The sequence below is a fragment of the Heliangelus exortis genome, chromosome 6, assembly GCF_036169615.1.
Source record: "Heliangelus exortis chromosome 6, bHelExo1.hap1, whole genome shotgun sequence".
Taxonomy (NCBI): domain Eukaryota; kingdom Metazoa; phylum Chordata; class Aves; order Apodiformes; family Trochilidae; genus Heliangelus; species Heliangelus exortis.
This window is the reverse complement of record NC_092427.1, coordinates 35,050,306-35,078,020: the sequence shown is the minus strand read 5'-3', so window position 1 is coordinate 35,078,020 and position 27,715 is coordinate 35,050,306. Positions and strand designations below refer to the sequence as shown.

The 27,715-nt window shown below is 43.9% G+C and overlaps 1 protein-coding gene and 1 long non-coding RNA gene across 2 annotated transcripts; one reads left to right on the top strand and one right to left on the bottom strand.

Moving 5' to 3' along the window:
* Positions 1 to 10,316, top strand: CAVIN2 (caveolae associated protein 2). Its single transcript, XM_071747840.1, has 2 exons — positions 1 to 457; positions 7,619 to 10,316. Exons 1-2 carry the CDS (start codon positions 65 to 67, stop codon positions 8,444 to 8,446), a joined length of 1,221 nt encoding a protein of 406 aa, XP_071603941.1. The 5' UTR covers positions 1 to 64; the 3' UTR covers positions 8,447 to 10,316.
* LOC139797866 (uncharacterized) lies at positions 2,373 to 27,715 on the bottom strand. Its single transcript, XR_011726603.1, has 4 exons — positions 27,337 to 27,715; positions 26,219 to 26,319; positions 2,872 to 3,096; positions 2,373 to 2,566 (listed from the first exon to the last, which is right to left on the bottom strand). It is a non-coding gene; the product is annotated as an uncharacterized lncRNA (long non-coding RNA).

Sequence of the window (27,715 nt, the reverse complement as noted above, 5' to 3'; positions counted from 1 at the left end):
AAGGCTCAGCCCTTAAAGCCGCTCTGGTACCCGCTGTCCCGTCCCGTCCCGTCCCGTCGCGGTCATGGGGGAAGCGGCGGGAGGCAGCGCGGTCCCTCCGCTCCCCCCATCGGAGGCGGTGGGGGGGCAGGTGAACGCCCTGACTGTCCTGGCCTTACTGGAGAAACTTTTCTCCATGTTGGAAGTGGTGGAAGGTCACCAGCGACAGATGGAACAGAGGCAGAAGGGGTTGGAAGGAGCGGTGCGGGGTATTCAAGGCGACCTGGGGAAATTGTGTCGGAACCACGAAGCGACGGGGGAAACGGTGGAGAAGCTGCTGGAGAAGTCCCGGAAAGTGTGTGCCTACATCCGAGCCGTCAGGGAGAAGCTGGAGAGGCAAGGAGATCAGGTCAGGAGGCTGGAACAGCATCACGCCCAGCTGCTCCGGAGGGATCGCTTCAAAGTGCTCATCTTCCAGGTGAGAGGATCTGCCACCCCCCCTGGCACCTCACACCCCCCGGCCCAGGCACCTGGGTCCCCCCCGAGCTTCCTCCCTGACTCGGGGAATGAGACAGCTTCTGCGGACTGCCTGCAAACTTGGGGAAAGAGCTGCTTTTTCTTTGTAGGAAACTTTGGGAAGAAGCTGGGAGTTTTACTAACTCGTAGCCAGCTTGGGGAAAGAGCTGTCTGTTTGCTAACTTTAGAAGTTTTTCTCCCAAGGTTGCTAATCTTAGCAAACCTGGAGAAAAAGTGACCTTTTTAGTTAACTCTTGGCCAACTCGAAGAAAGAACCCTCCTTTATTCTCTGCAAATTCAGGAGAAACGCCCACTTTTACTCTCAGCAAACTTGGGAGGGAAAAGCTTTTGCTTTTCTGGGGAAAGAGCTGTCTTTTTTGCCAGCTCTTAGAAAATATTGGGAAACAGCTCATTTTTTGGCTAACTCGGCAAACTTGGGTAAAGAAGCCCTTTTTTCACTCTTGGCAAACCTGAGGAAAGAGACTTTGCTTTGCTAACTCATAGCATGGGGAAGAAGCCACTTTTTAGTGAGTTACATGGGGAAAGTTGTTTCATTGTGGTGGGGTTTTTTTAAGCAAACTTGAAGAAAGCACCCTTTTTATTCTTATTTTTCAGCAAACTTGAGAAAAGAGCCCATTTTGCTGACTGGCAGCAGTGTCCCTACCAACTGCCCTTGTATCTGCCCTCAGAAGCAGAAGGGCAGGTAGTGCTGCAGGCCCCTGACACAATCACCCTCAAAAATCCCTCTTTTCACCTCAGGTTGCTCTGGCCCATTGAGGGATGAGCTGAAAATTCAGCTAAAACCTCAGCTTCCTGGGAGTCCATCCAGTGACAGCAGCAGTTTGCATATTTTCCCCTTTTTAAGCAATGGTCTGGGCTGAACGTGGCATGAGCCACACAGGATGTGTCTTTTACATCTCTTAAAAAAAATTAAAATAAACCAGACCTTCCCAACACTCTGGGGGGTAGGAAGGAGAGCTGGCATGGGGCTGGAACAGACACATCTTGGGCATGTCACCTGCTCCTCACACTAAACTTGTCAGCTGGAAGTTATGGCTGTCAGTTGCTAGCTCTGCTGCTTGGGTTGGGTTTATTTCTATTTAAACAAGCCCAAAACAATAGAGCAGAATTTGATTTTAATAGCTGGCAGGCCTGGTCAGTGCTCAGGCACTTCCCCTCAAAGGAAGCCCCCACCTCCTTGCTCATTGTTCTCCCAAATTACAGTCCAGGCTTGTCAAGCCAGAAGAGGAGGAGCTGCAGCATGTACCAAAAAGGGTGGGTTTTCCACCCCAGAAAGAATGTGAAAATTATTCCAGGGTCTGGGTAAATTATAAGACACATGTTCTCTGGACTTCTCCAAGTAAATTAAGACCTATTACTGTAAGTCAAAATACTCTAATTACTGTAAGTCAAAAGGCTCTATTACCTCATGTGTCTCATGGGTAGGGTGTGCCAGCATGGCCTGGGAGAACAGAATTGTGTGGCATTTCTGCCACCTGTGAGCATGAGAAATAGGGCCTTCCTATTGCAACAACACCACTTTCACCCAGAGAACCCATATTTTAACATTTTAAGATGACACAGTGTGTAGAGGACAGACAAACCCAGAGCTGTGTTGGGGTTGCCTCAGCTAAGGCTCCCCCATCACTGCTGCCTAGTGGCAGGGATTTGCAGGTGCTGGTTAAAAGTACTGGTGAAACTCCTGAAGAAGGGGTTTTGAAGGGTAAAGCAGCATCCTGACAGGAGAGGACTGGCTTTGGTTGTTTCCTGACACTAAACAGCATCATAAAGCTGAGGCTCTGAACTAAAGCTCTGAGCCTTTCCTTGATACTGGGTCCTAAAGTGCACTAACCCAAATCAAACAACACAGGTTCATGTCCCAGAACAAGAGCTGAAGCAAATCCACTGCTTATTACCAGGGTAGTAGCTTTGGGCAGCAGGTCTCTTCTTCATTGCTTTGCCAAGGATTTAGGTGACTGAGTTGCCATCCCTCAGTGGGAAATTTGTTGCCGTGGTGGAGGGGAGATGAGCTTAAGCTGATCCCAAGGTGATGCAGATCAGGAACACGAGCCTTAGGAAAGAAATACTGCAGTTAAATTCAGTTTAAAACAATGATAAAAAAACCAGCTGTCAAATGGGAACTGCTTCTGGCACTGGTCCATTGCTAAAAGGCAGTGTGGCTGTCTGGAAAACCAGGGTGGCCAGCAGAGCTTCCCAGGGTGTGGGAGGGGTGGTTGGGAGAGGCAGCGCCTGGGGCTTCCTCCAGAGGATCCTGGGAGGAGCTGGGATTTTCCACTGGGGAAGCAGCCACACCCAGAGGGATAGTGGATGCTCACCAGCTGTGTCTGTATGGCTGCTGCTGGCCAGGCAGCTTACCTGCATGCCCACCTCCATGAAATCTCCCTGCAAGGTCTCCTGATGAGCTGGGACATCCTGGTAGTCAGCATTCCCATTGCCTTGCTAGGATAAGTGTGCAGAGGGAAAGGAAAAGGCTGGTTGAGGCTGGCTGGGCTTCTGTCCTGCCCCGAGTAGGAATCCATGGAAAAAACAATTGCAGGAAAAAGAAGTTCCAGGCAATGAAGCCATATGGATGCCAGATTGCTGTAAAAACAAAAGGGAAATCTGGATATATGAGACTTGTTGGGATATTCTTCTTTTCCACTTAAAAAAAAAAAAAAAGCACCCAAACCAACCAAACCCCAATCCTGAATTTCACACAGCATGTTTCTTCTTAGGACCCACTTCTCCACCCTCGGAAAACAGCTTTGTATGAAAACAAAATTACACATTTGTGATTCAGTTCTGCATTCAGTGTGCACCTCAAATTCCCTGATACTTGGTGGGAGCACGGGCACAGCCACACGACTGAGCTCCAGCTCTGCATTTTATGAAACCATGCTACAACTCACCAGCATGAGCTTTCCCTCAGAGTACTAATGAACTATGTTTAGAAAAGTTCAGCTATTTACATATTTTCCATTAAAATGCTCTTAAGTTTTCTCTCCCTAGGATGTCTGCATTGTTCCTTGCTTGCATTATATTTCTTTAATTGGTGACATATTTTAATGGAGCTCCATTCCAAGCATTTCTGGATGCAAAAGTTATTGCAAATGCCACAAGTGACACAGCAATTTAGCAAAACACTGAAGTGACTGTTCTAAAAATCCTTGTTAAGCTTTGGCATTGTTCCCCTCTATTCTGTCCTCGCCACATGACCAGCTTTTTGGTTTGGGTTTGGTGGGGGTTTTGTTTTCTTTTTTTAGCTGCAAAAGCAAAATGCAAGATAAGAAAGGCTCGTGTTTAATTTTTTTTTTTTTTTCAATTAAATGTTATGTTTAGTAGTGAATAGGACTGATAGAATTAAGTGAAAATTTCAGCCTGGGGTCAAGCAAACTGATATTCAAGCCCCTTTTAGATGCTGCTCTCAGTAAATGCTTCACCCTGAAATGAAGCAAGAGGAGGGCACTTGAAATGAGCCATTTGGTTGTTGTTTGGATCACTGTAATAATCTTTTGAAAGCCCAACTTCAAACTCAAAAACAAGTGAAGGAAACAGAAGAATTACAGGTCAATAATGCTATTATCTACCTACAAAATTTCCCACTGGAGCCTTGCAGGGAGAATACTCTTATATTGATTAATGACAAAAATACCTCACGTGGCTCTTAGGATTTGATCCAGCAGTGCTGTGGCAATGTCCTCTTCCTTGCCCCAAGTCCCAGCCTGCTCCCTGCCCTCCTCCCTCTCTGATGAGATCCAGATCTGGAAAGCATGTGTTTGGTTGTCTGAAGTCAAATAGGTGCAGCTATAGCTGTTTTTAGAAGGAGTTCTTACTTTTTGGCCTATTTTGTGTAGCCAAACAAGTTTTAGGCTAGTAATCATTTAGGTGTCTGCAAAGCACAGAGGAGCCTGGGTTGCTGGAAGCATGGAAAAAATGCCATCTCCTCTTCTTGAAGGCCATGGCCTCTTACAACAAATCTAACAAAAATCCAAACCAAAATATAGGAATTTCCCTGAAATTCTCTGAAAGAGATTTAGTACTCCTGGCTAAATGTTCTACCTGTTCCATCAGTTTTGTGGCATGCCATTAGTGGTCTTATCTTTCTTTCTGGTAAAAATAAGGAGGAGATGACCTGTAAATGGCTGATCACAGCCACAGGAAAGGCACTGATTTTAACTTTTATTATTATTTATTTATTATTATATTATTATTAACTAATACCAGTATTACTGGTATTAGCAAGAGCTGTTTCACACAGTGAACTTCCACTGTTCTGTTCAGCCTCCCACATGGAAAAATAAAATCCAGAGGAGCTTGCTACCTACAGTCAAGCTGATCTGAGAAAATGCAAGTGTTGTTTTTGAACTCGGATGTGGAAAATAAAAAAGATGTATTGCTTTCTCTGAATTTTCAATTAGATCAAAAAGAAAAGATCAAAGTTCTACTTTTTTTGGGCATGGAAAATAGTTATGCAGTTTGTAACAGTTGGCATTTTTCAGTGTATTGTTCTAATCTTCCTAATGCTTGAAAAATGTATCAAAACAAAATACAGGTGGCATATAAACTTTTAAGAGCAAAGTTACCAATAGCCCTCTTAAAACATGTTATCAGCAACTCCATTTGAAACAGGAATAGCTGTTCCATCACAGAGCATTCCTACTACACCACCTTTGTATTTCCAAAGCATTTTACTTCATTTATTTTTTTCATTGGCATTTTGATAGTTCCTGTGATCTTTTTAAAAGTGAGATAGGAAAGCATGTCATTCCCATTTTGAAAATGCTTCTATTGAGGTCTTGCAGGATGCTCAGACACAGAGGTGCTTTCTCAGTACTGTCTGAGAGCCAAAGACCACCTAGGATCTGCTCTTAATTGACTCGTTAGTCCCTTATTAAGTAGTGTATTTTTGCTTGCATTTTTTTTTAATCAATCTGCATAGTTTGACAGTTTCCCTTCTACTAATCACAAATCTGATCAAAACTTAAATAGAATTTCCATATTCTTCTAAAGCCTGCATGCAATACTTCAGTTTAAACTGACCCTGAGACGAGCCACCCAGGCCCAGCTCTGGCTCAGACTGCACTGTGATCAGTCTCTAATGACACCACTTTTCTAGACTAAATGTGTGAAAAATTACAACCCATTTTTACTCTCATCTTTACTTTCTCTGCCACCCAGGCACTTAGATCTCAACGCTGGGATTTTTAGATCTGTATGCAGTTACCTAGGTTTGGAAAGAATGCACGAGGCAGTACTTTATCCTGAGTTGTCATGCTCTGGAAAATAGTTTAGCACTGTGCCCACTCAGGCAATCCACATTTCATTAACTGAGGTGGACAGAAAATATAAATATTTGTACTGCAGTTCCAGCTGCTTTCACTTAAAGCTGCTGCAGGTTTCCTTTGTTTAGTTATCTTGGTCACTGTTGCTGAGAGTTGCAACAACATTATAGGTGTCAGGAGAGGATCTCTGGCTGTATTACATGTTCCACTAAGGGCTTGGAAGGACTAAGGGCTAAGGACTGCTGGTCCTGGAAGGTGTGTGTGGAAACCACTGAAGCAGGACACATGCAGTTCAACTGCCTTCCATTTTCTGACACTTTTCATTTTTATATCCTTGAGGGATATTCATCAACACGCCTGAATTGCAGTATATGTGATTATATACAGTGTATATATGGGATAAAATAATTCTGCCTGCCCAGGTGCATATTCTTGAAATCCAGAGACACTACATTGTAGTCATGATGATTTTGTTTCTAAAAAGGACATGTAACAAAGTGATGTATTCCTAAGACATCCTTATACAGTCTTGACAGCAATTTTAACTCCAGACACTGTTCTCTCCAGTGAGCACAACTCACTGGAGAGATGCTCAGTCCTGAAATAATGAGCATGAACCTCAAAGTCTATGTGGCCTTTTTCCCCCCTTAACTGTCCACTCAGACCCACAAGGGACAGATCTGAAAATATTACAACCATTTCACTCAGCACTTACTGCTTCTTCCAGATAAACAGGCAGAGAGGGGGGATGTGTTTAGAAAAAATCCTTCCAATTTGTACCACTAAATATTACGTGCACTCTTATCTGTGAGTGATAAAAAAGGTAATGAATAGACTACACTAAGGTGTAATAATTCCAAGAGGAAAAGGGAGCAGGCATGGAACCTTGTGCTCTTTGCATGGGCAGATGCCTGCCAAACCTACCAGAGAACAGAGTGCTCATTGTGTTGCCTCTCAACTGCTCAGGCTGGCAGAGCTGCTGTGCTGGGTTGTCACTGCACTCCCTCATTACCAGCTGCAGCTTCTGCACTTCTTCAGCCTGGTTTGTGTTCAGGTACCTCTTTTCTTTCCATATCCTTTCTTGGGTTTGTTGCTCAAAAGCAATCATTTTCCCCTTAGAAGTGACAACTAGTGTTTTCTCTGTGATGTAATGTCTGCTTATTTTTGTAAACTGTAACATATTTTCCTTATTTTGCAAGAAGATGCCCTGTCCATATTCTTAATACTTAACAGATTACCAACCAAATGTACCAGTTTTACTTCAGGGCTGTAAATAGCTGGGAAAGAAGTAACACATACTCTAAAATCATAGACTGCATGGTTTCTCTGAAATGCAGTGGGAGGGTGAAGGTACCTAATATACCTCTCAGGTGCACCCAGTGTCTCTGCAGAAATATTCCCAGTTTTTGGCTAAAGAAACTGAAAGTTCTGGTGGTTACCTGTGGGTCTACACAGGAGTCTGAGGTACCACCTCCTTGGCCATCACACCATCCCTTTTCCCCAGGGGTAGGTGGACAACTTTAAAGCTCTACAGCTAAACTCTTATTAAGGAGTACCTAATTTGAATCATAAAGAATGGGATTTCCATTCTGAATACATTCCAAGTGGCTCTGAAAGAGAACTCTTAGAGCTGACAGCTCATTAGTCCTTAACTGTACCAGATAATGGTTCAGTGGGCTTTGAGTGGCTTGTTACTGGTTAAATGTAAGGAAACAACAGGAAACATTCAGCATCCTTCATCTCACTGGAGGGAGAAGGGGAGTAATTGCTTGGGGTTCTGCTTTGTTTATGAAATTTGAGTCCTGTGACCTAAGAAACTCAAATACTGTCAATTCTTTCAGGAGGAAAATGAGATCCCTGCCAGCATTTTTGCAAAAGAGCCTATTCCCAGCATTACAGAAGGAAAAGAGGAGCCTGTGGATGAGAACAAAGCACTGGAAGAAACCTTGCATACAGTGGAGTTGGGTTCAGATGATGAAATGTTTAACGAGGGAGATGACGTGGATGACAGCGCAGAGGAGAAAACGGAAGAAACAAGAGCTGAGAAAATTAAAAGATCCAGCCTGAAGAAGGTAGACAGCCTGAAGAAAGCATTTTCCCGCCAAAACATTGAGAAGAAGATGAACAAGATCGTCTCACCAGAACGGAGAGAAAAGATCAAGAAATCGCTTACTGTACATCATCAGAAATCCTCCTCTTCAAAGAGCTCGGCTTTCAAAATCTCTCCCCTCTCCTTCAACGTGAAGAAAGGCCGTGAAGGAGAAAGTCCTTCTGAAGCTGAGGACAGGACAACAGAAACTGCAAGTAACGACCAAGCTGAGAATGAGGATGAAATGTCATTTGCTGACATGCACTCAGACATGACACCCACCACCTCCCTGACCGAGGAGGGCAAAGCAGTAGCCGATTCTCTAGAGAAAGAAGCCAGAATGGAAGGGAAAGCAGCAACTGATTCTCTAGAGAAGGAAGCCAGAATGGAAGGGAACACCACGATGAACAACAACATCGAGCTGTCCATCGTTGAAGATGATGAAGAGTATCGGGTGCCTCTGGAAGCTTCTAGCCAGAAACTGTATGAGGAAAGAAACAACCCTTTCAGCGAGGAAATGGAACAATCGGACGAAGAAACGACCCAAGCAGCCGTCCTGCAGATAGACCAAACAGCTTAATCAACCTGAGCCTTCCTTTGCCTTCCAGATACACACGGTTTTACGTAGGCAGGTGACTGGTTTCTGCCAGCCAGGCAGCAGTAGCAATTCGTTTCTTCCATCCTTTTCTCTGCAGTGGTAATTTATTGCATCGTCTTGGAGCGCAGCGTGAACGAGGTCAGCGGCACCGGCTGCACCGTGCTCCCTTTTAGGCCGACTCCGTGGTGTTTATTAATTTAGAGATGCTGTCAGCTGGCATGAGGGACTAGCAAGGAAAGAGTATGTCTAGGAGAAGCAAGCTAGACAGCTGGCTTTCTTACAGATAGCAAAAAAAAAGAGTATGTCTAGGAGAAGCAAGCTAGACTTTCTTACAGATAGCTCAGAGGAATGTGTGGAGAGTAGTCAAAAGCCAAACTCTCTGTTCTGTTTTCTTCTCTGTCAGTATTTCCCAGCACTGTGAGTAGTTTTGGATGTACCCGTAGAAATAGCAATGAAAAACATTTGATTTGGGTTTCCTTGCCCTGCTCTGGGAATAGTAACAGCCTCAGTAACTGCATACACATAGTTTTTGGGGGGGCTTTGCTCCACGATGCTGTAGGACTAAAAGAGCAGAGTACATGGAGGGCAAAGTTGAAAAGTTGGTTCCATCCCTTTCTGTGGGTGGAATTTTTGCCAGCAGTCTCTTGCTATTCACTTAGAAGAAATGACTGTGTTTAGGTGGAAATGAAAATTTTTTTTTTCAACCTACCAGAGTTACAAAAGTACACCAGTGACAAGCATGAATGTGTGACCAGCTGCTGCACCTTTAAGGGGTCTGAAATTGAAAAGAAAAAAATAGGAGGAATTTGAAGCATGGAGATAGTCTGAAGAGAGTATGAAATGCTATTGAAAAACAACAAAAAAGGCAAAAATAAGCCCCTGTCACATTAGATTTATACTCCCAGCTTGAAGAATATATACTCAGATAACACTAATTAACTCTTAGTCTTTATAGCAATATACTATCAAACTTTGCACCTGCACAACTTTGTATCTCAGAGTACTTTGAAAATAGCATAATTTATCTTTTTACAAATTATTTCATATATAGAGCTATATCTACACAGAAGAGTTACAAAATTACAGGGATGTAAGGACAATTTTTTTTCAAAAAGGTGAAATTATCTTTTAGGCATGTCTAAAGGGAACAATGTGTTATGGATTGAACTTCATGGTAGGGAAGACTTTATGTAAGGATGAGTCTGCAAAGCCACAGGACTTGATTCTCTACTAATGACTTTCATCAAAGCCACCTACCTGCTTCTCAAAATTACAAGTCTGTAATTTTTCAGAATTCACTGAAAATGAGAGGTCATGGGGCAGTTTGTTCACTATGAATGTTCATTCCTGTCACTCAACAACAGAAGGGGGAAGGGAGGAAAGGGAAGCACAATACCCACTACACTTACCTTACATCCTTGTCTGTTTATGCAGTGGGATTATTTTTATTTTATAGAGAGAGAGATAGAAAATTCTACTGATAACCTAACGTTGCACTAAAAGGTTGCTTCCTTCAACTTGTATTTAGAATCACAAATTACAGGGGAAATGAAGACTATAGAAAAAAATACTGTTATTGAAATGATATTAATAGATATTACTCCACAGGGGTAATATCTGTAACCAGTAAATCACACTGGAAGTTAGTCAATAAGAGCTTAGTGTAGCCAAGTATTATTAAGAGTTAAGCTCTTAAGTGTATGGTATCATATAGGAGATACTCTTTGTAAGGAAACTCATGGCATAGCTTGTGCAGCTATATTTTTATTTTGTATTAACTACAATGGATTTCAATCATTTTTACTTGTAACTAACTGCAAAGATGTCAAATAAAAGCATAACATCAAACACAGCCATGTCAGTCTTTGGGTAGAAAGAGTCTGAGAAGTCAGCCAAGATGAAATTTAAAGGTTAAGTGTTTATTGGTTCAGTTCATGCCCTCATGGTACCTGTATCATTTTCTTTCTAGTCCTCTGCTGCTAATTAGCAATATGAACACCAGTGCTTTGCTTTCCAGGTGTTTGTCAGCTCTTTAGCCCATCTGAATGTAGCCAGGCACTTCCCAAAATCTGCTAGTTCCATCTGCATTTTTTTTTCTGAGCTCCAGCATACTTCTAATAGTTTAAATAGTCCTGAAAGCATATTTTTATTGAAGTGTATATTCTGTTTGTGCACACAGATAAATTCATGTCTCCTAGAGTGCCACGTAGTCTTTAGCAGGCTTAATTTTACTGACAAGAGCAAAGGATGCACGTTTACCCTTTATGTAAGAGCTGTCAACTTCCCACAGCCACCAAGCACCAACCAGGAACCCCAGCATCATGTTTACATTTTGCTTTCAGATATGCCTGGTTTGTCTCTCCTGCTCAACTTCAATTCCAACAGTACCCTTGGCCACACTTTATCCAGTTCTAGAGATGCTGAAACCAATCCCATGCCCACTGTTTTAAGAGCATTACAGTGTTAAGCAGTAAAACCATTGGAAATGTGGATGCTGAGCAGCTGTGAGAATGAAATACCCACTTCAGGATATGCTGCACACACAGCCATCAGTTGCAGGACTAAAATTAAATGTTTTCTCCATCATGTTCCCACATTTACAAGGACAAGCAGGCCTGGCATCCTACACACATAAGAAAAAGAAAACATGCTTAGCAAGAGAGAAAAAAAATGTTTACTCAACTCATGAATATCTGGTTTTGTGATATCTTACAAAGCAGAGGTCCCCTCCTGAGAGGTCCCCTGAGCTGTTTCTTCTGTTCTCAACTCCTGACTGAACATATCAAGCCACAAAACTTGGTGGCTCTGGGAGGGAGGAGACAAACTGCAGCACCAGCAGCCCCTGTGTTTCTTTGAGTATCTGAAGGATGTGCCTGGATCTTGTCAGGCTGGCAGGTGTCAAGCATGTGCACAGGTATGCCATGAGTGTGCTGACAGGTTTGTCTACAGAATTACTTTTTTAAAAAGCTGCTTGTTTACCCTTCTTGACGTGGTAACACAGGTACTGCTCCTGCCCATGAGCTCCATTCCTACCATTATTCTTTGGAAGACCTGACCTGTTAGCTGCTGCACAGATTGAGAGTTTGACTTCCACTGAAATCAGCAGGAGCTTTGCACAAAGAAAGAAGGTGTGATGAAGTCCTTATGGTATAAATATTTAAACTAGCAGCACTCAGCAGCTGCTGATACTTCTATTTTCAGTGCCAGAAAGCCAGCTGACATTTCTGTCCCCTTTCAGGGGAAAGGGCAAAGAGCATCCTGTTGACCCCCACGTGCTAACCCATGAGCCTGCTCCTCTCTGAAAAGGCACTGATAGGAGCTTTCTAGACCATTTCACTGTCAAATAGAGCACAGTGAAAGCCCTCACACAGGCCTGCCTGAGGCACATTTGATGATTAAAGAGACAGAAGAGAAGAAAAAGGGAAGGATCAGAAGGTAAAATATACCTGGATGCCCTTTACATTGGTGGGATAGCAAACATTTGTTGTTTAAAGTAATGCCAAATAGTTATGTGACTGATAATGACAGTCCCACACTTAACAAAGAGGTAAACTCAGCAGAATTGGGGAAGTAGCAGCAAATTTTTAGAGTGCAAACTGTTCAGCAAGGGAGCAGTCCAACCCTGCAAGTCAGTGAAAAGCCTATGGCTGGCTCAAAGGATGTTCTGAGCCATTCAAAGTTTTTTGGCCACTCGTACAACTCCTGTGACCATCAGGAAGAGCTGTGTGCTTAGACACAGGACATAAGCTCTGTGGATCTCCCCAATCCAGTCAGCTTAGCTCATGAGCAGAACAAAAAAGTTTTACTGCCATCAGCAAGGCAGAGGCACCAGTGTGACAGAAAGGAAGGCTGTAGCCTGCTTTGCAGGGTGCATTGTGAGCACAATCCCAAGCTAAGTTCTGACCGCAAGGTCTTTGCTGTCGGTGGCTTTTTACGCTGCATTTCCGGAGGGCAGATTTTGGCCTTTTCAGAAGATCACAGAGTGTCCAGGTACAAAATGTACCCTGGGAAACAGCCCTTGGAAACAAAGGGGTCCAGGAGGGATGGGTGTAGTTCAAGGAGCAAGTCCTGAATGCAGAGGAGCAGCTGTCCCTGTGTGCCCAAAGGGAAGCCAGAGAGGAAGACGAGCGCTCTGGCTGAACAGGGAGATACTGCAGGGAATTCCAGGTAAAAAGAGAGCTTACAGACTATGGAAAAAAGGGCTGGATACTCAGGAAGTATTGAGGAATATAGTTAGGTCATGTAGAAAGAAAATTAGAGAGATGAAGGCACCATTTGAACTCAGTCTTTGCATTAAGGATAACAAAAAGTCTGTCTATACATACACGAACAGCAAAAGGGGGAAGGAAAAACTTCCATTCTTTGTTAGACATGAAGGGAAACATAGTAACCAAAGATGAGGAAAAGGCTGAGGTATTGAACACTTTCTTTACCTCAGTTTTCAACAGTAAGACAGCTTGTCCTGAGGACAGCTGCTTCTGGGGTTTGTAGAGAGAAATAGGAAGCTGAGTAGCTCCCATGTAATCCTGGAGGGAACAGTCTGTGACTGCTGAGCCACTTGGATCCTCACAAGTCTATGGGACCAGATGGGATCCACCCCAGGGGGATGAGGGAGCTGGGGAAGAGCTCTCCAAGCCTCTCTCCATCATTTACCAACAGTCCTGGCTCACTGGGAAGGTCCCAGATGACTGGAAGTTGGTGAATGTCACACCAATCCATAAAAAGGGATGAAAGCAGGACCCAGGAAACTCTGCAGAGGGACCTGGACAGGCTGGAGAGTTGGGCTGATTCTAATGGGATGAGGTTCAACACAACAACCCCATGGGGAGCTCCAGGCTGGGCACAGAGTGGCAGAAAGGGAGCTGGGAGTCTGGATTGCCAGGAAGCTGAAGAGGAGCCAGCAGTGTGCCCAGGTGGCCAAGAAGGCCAATGGCATCCTGGGCTGGCTCAGGAACAGCGTGGCCAGCAGGTCCAGGGAAGGGATTCTGCCCCTGTGCTCAGCCCTGGGGAGGCCACAGCTTGAGTCCTGTGTCCAGTTCTGGGCCCCTCAGCTCAGGAAGGAGATTGAGGTGCTGGAGCAGGTCCAGAGAAGAGCAAGGAGGCTGTGAAGGGATCCAGCACAAGTCCTGTGAGGAAGGGCTGAGGGAGCTGGGGGTGTTGAGGCTGGAGAAGAGGAGGCTCAGGGGAGACCTCATCACTCTCTCCAACTCCCTGAAAGGAGGTTGGAGCCAGGGGGGGGTTGGGCTCTTTTCCCAGGCAGCTCTCAGCAAGACAAGAGGGAATGGGCTTAAGCTCTGCCAGGGGAGGGTTAGGTTGGATATGAGGAAAAAATTCTTTCCTGAGAGGGTGATCAGCCATTGGAATGGGCTGCCCAGGGAGGTGGTAGATTCTCCATCCCTGGAGGTTTTTAAGAAGAGACTGATGTTGCACCCAGTGCCATGGCCTGGGAACCACAGTGGTAGTGGATTAAGGGTTGGACTTGATCTCCAGAGGTCCTTTCCAACCCAGATGATTCAGTGATTCTGTAACTGCCTGCAGCAGAGCTCCAACTCCAGAAAACAAAGTCCACAGGTAGAAAAGTTTTACTGTGACCCACTAAGACCCACATGCTCAACTCTGGCCATCCAGAGGAAGGTGTCGGGTAGCCTGCCTGCATGCAAACAAAAAGATTCACCACGGAACAGAGCAAGCACACAGCTGTTTGGCCCCAGTCCTGGTTTGGGTTTTGCCTAGGCAACTAAACAACTGGCAGGAAAGAACTGCCCGGGCAGCCCGGAGGGTGCTGACTCAGCACCCAAATATCCACCACTCTCTGACTCACGGCCCTGCTCTCTCTCCCAAATAAACGGAAAAAGGCTGATAGCCACTTTGCACCACTTTATACTCCCTGTTGCCAGGGCTTTGTTTCAGAATCTGCATCTGAACCAGCACCAACCCCAGCTGAGTCTAACTGCACGCATAAAGAAATTTTAATCAGTGTACTTGCAGCTGTTGGTGGTGGCTGATCTTTCCTGCCCTCCTTTTGATCAAAATGCCTTTTTTTTCCCCCTTCTTCTCACTCTGCCAAGTCATTTGTGGGAGTCCAAAGTGCACACTAATTCACATGAGGAACTCTCTCTAACTGCACGTTGAGAACTGCTAATCAATGTCATCTTTTTCTTCCATGGTTATCCCCTTTAATGGAGCGTGCTGCAGTAACTGAGAATAAATCTGCTCTAGGTTAAGCTAGAGATTGTTATTTATTTTTCTTTCAGATCAGAGATTAATATTCCTGTATGACCATTGGCACTAACCTCTTTTTCCATAGCAACACTGAAAAGAACATAAACTATGAGTCATAATTTCTCTCTGGAGGACTTTTTTGTAATTATGATCCCAGAGTATGTTAGCTGATATATAGCAGTGGTGTAACAGCTTTGACTTTCCTTCCTTTGAACACACAGGCAGAAAGAAGAGACTTCCATTATTTTCTCTCTCTCAGGCTGAGCTGAAGACTACACCAAGTACTGTACATTTTTTATTCATTGTAACAATGTGGCTCCTAGGAACTCCACAGCAATGTTTTCCTTAGGGGGGTGGAACAGGTTGCCTTGCTTTCAATAACCTTAAATGATACTGACCTTCTAAAAGAAAACTCTTGTCCTTCCCAACAGGGTTAGTAAATCGGGGTCTGACAGCTGGAATTGAGCCAAACTGGAAACTGTATTATACTGGGTGGCAGGAAAGGTTACACACCAGCATTGCTCCTCTGCCACTCAATAGTTTTAGACTCTCCAATATTTTCCCTCACACAGGACATGGTTGCAATATACAGCTCATGTTCAGTGATAATCATGATTCTCTATACTCCCTTCAGTGACAACTTGGCCCAGGACCAACATACTTACAGAGCTCCTTGGAATATCTCACCAGATGATCACAGCAGATCATCACAAGAGATTGTAAGAATTCTTTTGTGTGTGGCTCTCCTGCATTTCCCTTACAACACAAGTTCTGCTGTGCAACGGTGCAAAGAGCTCAGGAAACCTACAGTGCCTGCTGCAGGAAAACTGGGAAAAAGAGTTAGGACACAAGGACACACACATTCAGTCACAGTCCAAAGTGGAGAGACAGAACAAGCTTGTGTCTCACTGTTCTACAACGTGATCCTCAACAGCTAAACCAAACCCAGCTTGCACCAACACAAAGGACACATGGCTTTCTCTTGCCTTGCCAGCATGAAGCAGAGCACACAGGCTCAGGCTTGTGCAGGTACACAACAAAAGACCAGAACACCAACCAACAAAGCATCAATCACTCTACAGATTTGTGTACTCCTCCCTAAAGGTTTGCAGCAAAAACCTCAGACCTTCAGATTCCTGAACACGGGGAGCAGAAGGTCATGGTAACACCCTATGCCATTCATTCCAGAGAGGAGGGTCTGGCACTGTCTGCTTTACTCCCTCCCATCAGGTCTAAGGAGGGCAGAAGCAGGGCTGATGTGAACTGTGCCAGATACTGAAAATGTGCAAGACAGTGGTAGGAACAAAAAACACACAGGGGGTGTCTACACTGCACACCATGTACATGTGCCTCATTTAGATCAAGTAGCAGGCACAGCTGAACTCCAGGAATGCTCCATTTGAGCAAATTGATCTTATTTCTCAGCCACTTAGCTCCTGATGTCCTACACGACTCATTCCAAGTGAGCTTCAGCATCTTTTCAGCACACTGCCAACTACACTCATATATGCTCTTATATTACTTGTTCCTTCTGACATGCCTGTAGGCAAATGAGCCCCATGAGGGTGACAACATCAGCTGCATTAACTAGGAGCCCAGTCACTGAATTGTTACAACTTAGTGCAGAGCTGTGAGAGATGTGGAAAAAGGGACAGTGAGAACACCCAAGTAGTGGACAACAAACCACAAACATTCAGAAGTTGTCCACATTTGCAGTTAATTGGCACATCCACACTATCACAAGTGAAAGCTACCTGCACTGTGTGATTTAAGTAATCTTCTCTTTCCTATGAGGCTCACCATTTTACTCTTGATTACTTTTTTTTACACCATTTTACTTTTGATTGCTGGAGACTGAAAGCCAGTGATCAGGTTATGAGGGAAAACCTTAAAGGGTGATAAGCCACGTGAGACCTGTCACAAATGGGTCCTACTTAAACTTGAAAAGAGGGAGGGTTTCTGTTGGTACTTCCAAGTGTAAGCTCTTTAGAGGAATGACCAAATCCTCTGCACACCTCTTCACATGAAAGGCAAGACTGCAGTACAATGAAGTAGGCATTTCTGGGAAGTATGAATCTCTGGATTAGGTTAAACAGCATGGAAACCTTAATGAAAACAAGACTGTGTTATGCAGGAACTCTAAAAACCATGTATGCCATATATATGTAATTACATATATCTATACATATCTGTAATATATATGACATTCAGTTTCAAATGAGGTGAGAACATGGAAGAGTTTTTCACATATTTTGGCTGTAAATTCTTCCGCTAAAAAGGGATTAGACTGACAGGATCCTATAAATACAAACCCTAAAAACAAACCCATTAATTGATTTTTTTTAAAATCAGTTCCCATTAATGATCCAATAGTTGACATGCAACTGGGAGTGGAGGGAGGCATTAAGACAGAGAAGTGTGTGGGAGGAGAAACAAATAGGAAAATGTGGATAAGAAATGGGACAGTGGGATGTATGAGGGAAAGAGTCAGTGGGAAGGGTAGAGAACTAGAGGAAGGAGCTGAAACACCAGCAGAGTGCCCAAAACCAAAACCTTGAAGCAAAGGACTGGACAAAACAAGGAGGCACCAACAAAATAATGGAAAATGAGTTGATAAGGTCTAGGGTTCAAAAGGATGGAAATGAGGGTAAGGAATCAGAAAATACTGTGGGATAGCTGCCATGTGAGAGACAGCAACAGTGAGGAAAGAGCACAATATTATTTTTTTACCATCTCTCTACTTGTCTACCTGTATTGCAAAGACAGCACCCAGGATTTAGGTCTAGAAGTGATTTTTCTGTGCAGCTTTGTCAATGCTTTTGGCTTTGATTGCATTGTTTGGTTTGGTTTGAGGGAGCAAAATCAGTCAGGAACAGGCAAAAGCAGCACCTTATTCACACACATCAAAACAGCTCATCCTGAGCCTGCAGAAGCCCATGCTGGGAAAAAAACCCTTCCCAGGTCTGCAGAGTGAGCTCTCCCAACACCAGCCATGCCTAATTGCATCCAAAAAAATTTGGGGAGAAGGGGGCAGGGGGCAAGAGGACAGATGCTGCTAACAGCAGGATGGGGGCTTCTCTTCTCCAGACATTTAGCTAATCCCTCACTGAGTACAGAACTCCTGCAGACAAGGGCAGGCAGGATCTGCCAGAAGCACCCAGGAATGCACCTCCAACAGCTGGATTTCACTTCCAGATCACTTAATCCTCATGGTTTGCTGGAACAGAGCCAGTGGGATTTCTTTCTGATTGCAACCAGGCTTTTGGGAAAGCAAACCCAGCTCTCCTCCTCCACGGGGCCTCACCCCCTTGCTTTGCCAAGAAGTCTGCTATATTAAGATATGAGGCAGCCAATAATGGAAGGGCCATTTCTCCTTCATGCTTGGCCTCCCATGGGAGTTGCTCCATTCTTACATATCAGCTGAGAAACAGCTTGTTCTTTCCTCAGTTTCTTTTTTTTTTTAATGGTGCCTTTCTGCCACTTTAACACAGCTCAGACCAGGTTCTGCTCTGACCCCCCCCAAGTCCCCTTCTTCCCATATACCTCTCAGACCAGGTCTTGCTCCACTCCTACCACCTCCTAGATTATTTCCTGATGTTTTCCAAAGCTCTCCAGTTTGCTATATTACTCTCTCATAAAATGAAAAGGCTCTACTATGAATTCTTGTTAATAGTTCACAGGATGCAGGCTCACAGATACAGGGATTTCACACCTGCAGGGCTTAGATCATTTTCTGCAGGGAAGAGGGAAATATAGAGACAAAATGATTAAGAGCTCTGGAGCCACTGGAAGGAAAACCTGGATCAGGACTTTTCAAAAGGGAAATGTCTCCTTACCTACTTGTTTGATGATGTCAGATTTCAGTGCCTGAGAAGAAATTCTCCCCCAGAAGAAAGGGAAGGGAGATGTACTGAGAGATAAAAATGATGGTAGAAACTCAGGAGTGAATGGCTTTTTTGTCACACAAGTCTACAGTGACATATAAAGTATCTCATACATACATATACTACACCTATATCTCCATGTGTGATACATGCCTATCCCTATTTCCACTTCTGTGTATACACTCTTACTATTTAGTACAACACTACAGTGCTAAACACTAAAAAAGAAAGTATTTTATGACAGCATTCAGTATCCACTCTGAAAAAACTAAAGAAATTCAGGCAGTCCCCTGTCATGTGATGTGACAGTAGTCAAAAATCTACACCAGGAGTGGAAGACTGACAAAACCCCAATGTGTTCAGAGAAAATCAGCATCAAGAGAACTTGAACTGGTGGTTCTTGGTCATACAAGGAAGTTAACTCAAGGTGCATCTCTAATAGGAGTCGTTTCATATTAGAGAGATTGTTTCACTTTACAAGGATTCCACAAAATCACTTTGCAAGCCTTTCACACGTGGAGTTTTGTGCAATGTCTGTCAGGCAGAGGCAGTGCTCACCCTGAGACAGACACCAGTGAGCTCCTGCCCACGATTCAAGCCAACTGAAGACATGTTAAATGTCAGACACTGCCCCAAGCTAAGATGCCACCTCTCTCATTAGCTCAGATGAGGCACTGCACTAACTGGGTCCATATGATGCCTGGTCAGCTCAAAACACAGACAGGGTGAGCTCATCCCTGCCTGCACACTGCTCTTGGGCAATGCAGCCAGAGTTTTGCCTGCCTGAACAATGCAGTTGCAGGGAGTGTTATTCCACTGTTGCTCCGTTATTGCCTCACTTACCCCAGGTAATAAAATGAAATATATCTTCAGACTATAATTTTTTTTAATAAAATGCACCTGGTAAATGTTTTACCTGTATTAAGTACTGAAGTTGGAGAAAAAAAATTGCCAACTCAGAACTCATCTGATTTCAGTTATAGCAGAAAGGGTGACACAGGTTCCCCTTTGATGCTACCTGAAAAGAATATTTTGGCTCCATAAATCTTAATCAGCACTTGGTATCTGCCCTCATTTTCTTTGTGCAAGGCTCTGATTCGAGAGTAAAGAAGGGACTGGCTGAGCTCTGCACTGGATTGCTTGGTCTGAATCCTCTGGGGAAAGTGGGATGAAATATTGCCCGTGGACCCAGCAGCAAGGCATGTTCCCACCTCTCCATGACATGGGGGCCATCCACTGGGGCCTTGGGCAAAGCTCACAGATTTGTCACCAGCAACAGTTCTCCTGCCATGGCACTGCTGTCCACATGAATGACCACAGGGACCTGAGGAAGAAGGGGCATTTTTCTGGCATTTCTGAGACCCATGGAATTGAAGAAGCCTTCACAGAATAATTACTTTGTGGAGGTAAGGACAAGGCTTAGCTAATTCCATATCCCTACTGTGCTGGAGACATTTTATTCTTCAAGATAATATATTATTCAGTGAATTCTGCAATCTTTCTCTAAATATTATTTTCACTTAACAATGCAGCTGGCCAAAAATTGCAAAAAAGCACTAGCTGAAAAAACTATTTGCCAGGAAACAGGGTTTCCTTTTTACCTAAATGCATTCCAACATGTTCCAGCTACAATGCTTCCTCCCAGAATATAACTTGACAAGGCAGGCAGTGAGCCTGGCAAGAACTTGGAGACATCAAATGTTCATGATTATCAGCATTAACAGTTGTTTTTGTTCTTATATCAATACTTAAAGCTTGCCCTTACTGAGAAAAGGTTCTTTTTTTTTTTTTTTTTCCTGACCACCAGAAATAATCCTCTTTACATAGCACTGTGATATTTTCAGATTTCCATGTTCAGCTTTGAATGCCCCATGAAACTTGCCCAGTGAGGGAAAGCCTGCCATATTTCATACATATTACAGCTTCATTCTTAACTGGATTTAGTACAGCAATCATTTGTTGCTGCTCCCTTCCCAAGGTGCACTGTCATGGCTGCTGCCTTCTAGGTTTCTTCCTTGTGTTCTATCCATATTTCTCTACCACTACCACCAGATTTGCATTATCAGATTATTTTTCACCAGACTTTTCATAGCCCATGCTAACCTTTGCAGCCACCTAACTATACTTTTGTGTTTTTCTGTGGCAGGGGACGTGGGGTCCTGGCATCCATCAGGATTGGCATCCTGGCATCCTTTGTTACACCAGTACTTTGTTTACGTTTACACCAACCATTTTTTAAGAATCCTTATGCTGCTGCTTGCCTTCAAATCTGACTGAGCTTTTATTCATAAGATACTCAAAAGTGTCATTTTTACAAACAAAATCATCAGTGGTTACACGCAGTGAGAGTTAAGGATGGGGAGCTAAATTCTACTCTTGCACCCATGGATAAAGTTTTGGAATGAATGTGCTGAAGGCAATGGTGCTGCATAAGCTCTATGCTGTGGAGCAGCAAATATAATCATGGATCAATCTCCCTTTTGCAGAATTCTTGTTTAAAGGAATACAGAAGCCCTCTTTGAGCTTCTTCACAAGACAGTCTCCTTACTACCTTCAGGATTAAAAGTTTGTCCTGAGAACCAACTGATAGATTGAAATCAACTCCAGCATTTGATTAAAACCAAGATTCCCCTCTTTGCTCTAACTTCCTCAAACACTTTCAATATATAAACTAGATTTTAAGAGAACTTCCTCTGAACTCAGCTTGAATACACATCTGCAAGACATTTCTTTGGATTCAAGGTAAAGTACCCAGATAGAGTTCTGAGGAGTATGATACACAATATCTTAATTCTCACTCAAACAGCTCCCCTGTGTCTTCATGGAGGGCTGACTCAAATATTAGCTTTTGGATTTGATAAGGGACACATTAAACAAAAGCTGATGCCTGTATCATAAGAAAAAAGCTGTCTCTCAGCCAGATAAGTGGAGCACTACCTACAAGTTAAGTGTGACTATATTCAGGCTTTGCTTGCAGTAGTATTTTCTTCTACAGCCTGCATTTTTTTAAGTAGTGCATAAGCACATCTAATAGAGTAGCTTAGAGGGAGATTTCAATCACCCCCTAGCACATGACAAAAGAGAGATATCTAATGCCAGCTAAGCTGCAACCAGTGCTCCTCTCCCTCCTGAGAACCCCTGTAAGAACTTGGGGTCTGAAACACCATTTTGTTACTCCAGTGACAGAAACAACACTTGAATCGTTTTCTATCCATGAGATAATGAATTACTCCTCTGTCTAAAACACAGAGGCAGCAAAGGAAGGAACATGAACACTCATTTCCTTTTCCAGTCAACAATTAAAACACTCATCAAAAAATGTGACAATCAGTAAAAAAAATCAACGTAAAATTTGGTACTAGCTTGACAGTTTCAATATTGCAAAAAATTCTCTCCTAATAGTCTCAACTAATCAGCTTTAGTGAAGCTGAATAGTTCTTTGAAATTAATGATGCTTCCTGTGGACTACAGTGTTCATCAGCATGAATTAGACAAGTAAAAAAATCCCAATACTTTACAAAGAGATTTTGAAGTAGATCTACAGTAACCACCACGGAGCTGCATGTGATTTAACAAAAACAAAAAACAAAACAAAGCAAAAAACCCCAAAACAAACAAAAAACCCAAAAGAACAAAAACACAACCAAAAAACCCCATAACAAAATAATGGGGTCCAGCTACACAAAATAATATAGAAAAAAAAAGAGTACAAAAAGGTGACACTTAACAGAAAACAATGAGTTTCCACAGGCATTTACCAATTTCCTTACTCTGCACCACACTAATGTTTAAACACACCCTTAGTAAATCTTCCACAGCCAGGGAATATTTCACCCCTTGATGGCTTCCCCATCTTCTCAAACCTGTGTTTTTCCTCAATACTTTCTGAAACCAGAGGTACAGGCTAAGAATGCCAGAATTTCCTACTGAAATGCCACTCAATTACAGTAAAGCTTTCAGAACTTAATTTACAAGGTCCTCTGCCCAGGACTCAGCCTTCTGCTGCTCACATCCTGGAGGAAAGTGCTGAAAGGTGTTACATTGCTCCTGTTGGCCATAAATGCCAACAGCTCTGTCATTCATTTAGCAACTAAAGCATTTCTCCATAAAACTTAAGAAAAAGACCAAACTTCAGCTCACCCCTGAGGAACCATCCCCTTTCATCCCAGTCCTGCTCATAATCAACTCCCTGCACAAGGGGGCTCTGATCCGTGGCTGTGGCTTTCAGATACTGCCACCAGAAGGAGTAAATGGTAGAAACAACAAGAGGTTTATCCCCGAGAGGATTGCATCCAGACACTTGCCTCACAGTGATAAGCAAGTATCCAAACAATCAGAGGCACCCACAGCACTGCTCTCAGAATTCTTCCTGTGTTTCTGAGTCTCACCAGAGGTGAAGAAGGAGATTTCCTTCTCAAGGGCCACTGCTATGTGAAAGCAACACTTACTTCAGGAAAACAAGTGCTAGCTGAAAACCTAAGTTAGCAAGAAAGAAAGGATGAGAGCTGCCTTTCCCTCAGGCAGGCAAGTAGCCATTAGGAAGTTATTTCCAAAGGTTTAGGATAGGTTGTGATACCTGCCAGGTGAAATAAAGCCCTGAGTATCCTCAGCAGATCTTGTTCCACAACCCCATAAACAAGCCTCCCACAGATGAAGCAGCATGACACCCTGCTTTTGGCTCCTGTCTAGTAGAATCACCCAGGAAGCAAGATTTATTTTGCTTAAGGGTAAAGAAGGTCTGTTCCCACAGGAGATCTTCAGCTCCTGCTTTGGGAAAACTAAATAGGTCGATTATGCCTGCTACAGCCTCATAAATCCACGTCAACAGCTGCCTCAGGGAGAGGCATTGCTCCTCTGGGTGATTTTCCTCCCTACTTAGAGAAGATGAACAGCTGGTTACATGTATCACAGCTCTGGCAAAACACTTACCCCTAGCCTTATGCCACTGGAGGAGCAGGTTTCTGTCACTGAGACCAAAAGAAAGCAGGAGACAGAGCAGAAGCAGCTTATTTTTTTGGAGCTGGCTTCTTCAGGTCAGAGATAAAATAGAAGTTAGAGCACTTTGGTAGTTGGCTTCCTGAATGAAGCAAAGCAAAGCAGCCCAGTTTTAAACCTGCTGATGAACATCACAGTAATTATAATTTGCATCCACAAAAAAAATTGACTTTTATACTAAAAAAATTCCACGGTTGTGGGTAAAGCAGATCTTGTACTGAAGTTAAAGGGCTGCTGCAGAGAAGGGGGGGACTGCCTCATGAGAGAACCTTTCTGTGCAGTTACATCTGGTTCCAGTGCCAGGGCCACATCATGCAGCTGGCACCATCACCCATAGCTATGGTGCTGAGGACTTTAGAGTCCCCACAGTATGGCACACCCTGTAACATCCCCCAAAATTTGGTGGCAGGGGCAGTCTGTCTGCTGCCTGGCAGCTGGATCCCACCTCATCCTGCACAGCTTCTTACCTCAGAATTTTATCTCCAGGCTAAGCCTGGGAGGTAGGGAGGCCAGGCTCATCCCTCAGAATACAGACATACAGGCAAAAATATTAATCACTGTGAGCAGGTTTAGTAAAACCAGGTCATTACAAAGCTCCAGGAACCACACAGATCTGAAGTTTTCTCTGACAACAGATACAGCTCCACTGATACCAACAGAGATACAGCAGCTCACTGAAAATCAAGGGCAAAATACATTAGGCTAACACTGGCATTTAATAACTTGGTGCTGGCAAGAATTTTTTAAGATAGGCAGTGCTGCACACACAGGTGGCAAGTTTCCAAGGAACACAAAGTCCCTGCATACTGGGGCAGAAATATTATCACACCAGTTCTCAACAGTCTGTTTTTCCTTTCATAGCTGGACGTGTCAAACAGACCACAACCAGCAGATAAGAAATGCCTACAGAATCAGAGGACAGATTAGAGAGGCAGCAACAGCAGCTGAGAGAACCATCTACCACAACTGCAAGGCAGATCAAGGGAGCTGAGAAAAGCTAAGTGCAGTTTCAAACTTCACAGGGCATTCAAGCTATTCCATAAATAAACAGGGCATTAAGGAGGCTGTGAAAACACCAATTTGTCCAGCCTGCTTGTTAGCCATGGTCTCCCTGACATCAAGTTGTGGCTACCACTGCTGCTGGTAACATCCAGTAAAAATAAGTCAGCCTCTTCCCACAGCTTAGAGGGAAATTTTCATGTATCAGTGTTTGTGAGGATGTATGCATCTGGTTTGCAGCACACAGCCATATTAAGACCCAGAACTATTAATATGGGAGAGCTCTGTGACCCAAAGACATGCCTGAGGTGTAAAGCTTTCCCTCCAACATATGCATTCCCTGGAACTAAAACAAGTACAAGTACAGCAGAGTTTGCATACTCAGGAAGGATTTTATTTCGTGCAGTGCCAGTGACTGGAATGCAATAAAAACTGCACTGGCAAGGTCTGCAGTGTTTTGCAGTGCTTTAGAGTTACACATCAGCTCTCACCAGAGGTCCTGGACAAACACATCGTGTAACCAAGCTGTGCAATGTGGGAGGGGTCTCTGGGAGACCCAAAAAAGGTCACAAGAGCATGGATTTCCCCACCTCAGACAGCACAAGCTCTCTGGCTGCATGATGTGGCCCTGGAGCCACGTGTAACTCCACGGGAAGTTCCTCTGCCATGAGGCACAGCCTCCTCTGTCTGCTCACACGGGGGAGCTCCTGAAGGGGCAGGATTTCCCACTGGATGAAGATCAGGATTTAGGGATACTCTGTGGACTGCAGGCAAACAAAAATACTGTCTATGGGAAGATTAAAGCCCAGCATCTACTCTCTGGGATCAGGTGGGCAGATGAAAGCAGTACCAGCTAGGGGAGCTTAATTCCCTTTAATGAAGTATTGCTTGTTAAACCAACTGATTCATTTTTGCAGGTGAGAAAAATGAGCTTATTAGGCACCAGGTAGTCTGGTTTAATTTTCCTAAATTTCCAGGTGGGAACTTTAGCCAGCATTTAACTAGCAATCCCTCTCAGCTCGAGGTTAGTCCACACAGCTGCATGCCAGCCACATTCTGGCAGAGTCTTATCATATCTAGAAAAGCAAAAATATCACCTGACAACCAATTGTAACACCAAATAGTATCAGAGAACCTTATAACATGACAGCCATTGAGATTTTTTTCTTTTTGCTTTTGAACAGTCACTCAGAAGGGAAAATACCAAGTGAGTGCAACTGTGTCCCTAATGTCAGCCCGGGAACAAGAGTCCAAGAGTAAACAAATAAAATTTACACTTCACTTCTCCTTCCCTGCCAAAGAGTGGCACGATGCACAGAGCTCCATAACACCCCTTACAGCACAGCTCCTTTTTGGGTGGCTTGAAATGCTGCACTTTCAAGGTCTGTATTTTTCCCCCTCACTCACAATAAGCCAAATTAAATAAGTTGGATCAAACTTGACAAACGTAACCTAAAACTTGCAGAGCTATTGTTGGCAGCTTCAAAAATCCACCCCATTTCCTGCTCCAGCTCAATGAGGCTAAAGACACATTTATGCTGCAAAGGTGAAACTACTACAATGCACAAAGTACAAGAGCTAAGAAAAACATCCAGGGTGTTATTAAATGTTAGTAGAAAATCTTACAGCACTTGAAGTATCCAGTTATTTTTACCTGGGGTTCTGGTGATTAACAAGCTGTGAATGTCAGATCCATCTAACTCACCCTGAAAGCACAGGAGAGGGAACTGGGGAACAGGTCCTTAGCACCACTTACTGAAACAACACAAAAGTAAGAATTATTATTATTGCTAGTTCCACTACGGTGCTTCAATTCAACTGAAAATCTGCCCTCTGATAGCACAAAGGTGAGTCAAGTGCCTCAGGAGATGTAACAACTAGCATTATTCTCCAGCTTAGCTGATATTATACCTTGCAAGACAAAACTATGAGGAATCAACACTCTTTGTATCCCTGACATATACAGGTGATTTTCATTTATAGCTCTGCCTTCCCCTCCCCTCCCCAGTGAAAAAGTTGGAGAGTATTCCCGAGTATTTAGAGGAGAATATGGTGTAAAATTAAGAGGAGAATATGGTGTAAAATGCTCAACGTGCCTCACAAGGAACTATCAGCAGACCCTGTGCCTGCACGGCAAAGGATTGAACTAAAGCAAGAGACAGCATCTGCTTCAGGAAAGTGGTCAGGCAAATATTTAACCAGGTGGGAAATGTTATTTGTAGGTGCTGCTTCCCCTTAGTGGAAACTGAGGTTCTGGCTATGAAATCTCTCATCACAGCACTCCAGTGATGTGCTTTCAACAATTAGTAGCACTATTCTGTCCTTCCCCAGCCTGTACTTCCAAGCTGTCTGTGAAAAAACAAAAACAAAAAAACGAAAACAAAAACAAAAAAAGGAAAATAAAAACAAAAAAACGAAAATAAAAACAAAAAAACGAAAACAAAAAACGAAAACAAAACCAAATAAAACATAAACAAAACCAAATAAAACATAAACAAAACCAAAAACCACTCAACTATTACGGTCTGCTGACCTGCCCAGCACGAAGCAAGGCGGCAGCCAGCAGCTGATAAGTGAGGGAAGAGAAGGCAGTGGCAGGGACTGGAATTTGTCACCGTGTTCTGATTCACCACTAATTCATGTGGGATGCTGCACAGAACCCAAGGACGGGCTCACTTTTTACCCTCTGCAGTTTCTTTTCAGCTTATAGGTGGGGCTCAGCTCACAGGATTTCCCCTTCCTCTCCTGCTACCAATATCCAAGGTTACTTACCCAACAGGGACCACGGGTTGGAAAAAGCTTCAAGAAGCCCCGGGTTCACCTCAGCTAAGGGCGGGCCGGCGCCATGCCCTGGGGGACGCCTCAGGCCGCTAAAAGGGCCTCAGGACCCGCACAACTTGGGGCGTCACTCAGCACCGCGGTAACGCAAAGGTGCTCTACATATCCTGGTGCTTCAAAAATTACGGTGTGGGTGCGTGTACACACATCTTCTCCAGAGAATAACAGCGATGGGTGCCGGGCAGCTCCCGCTGCAGCCATTTCAGGGGTCACCCCCCTCACACCCCCTGACAGACCCCGACATGGCGGACACGGCGCTGCGGCGCCCCCTGCCGGCCGGGCGGACGCTGGCACAGGGCAGGGGCGGCGGCAG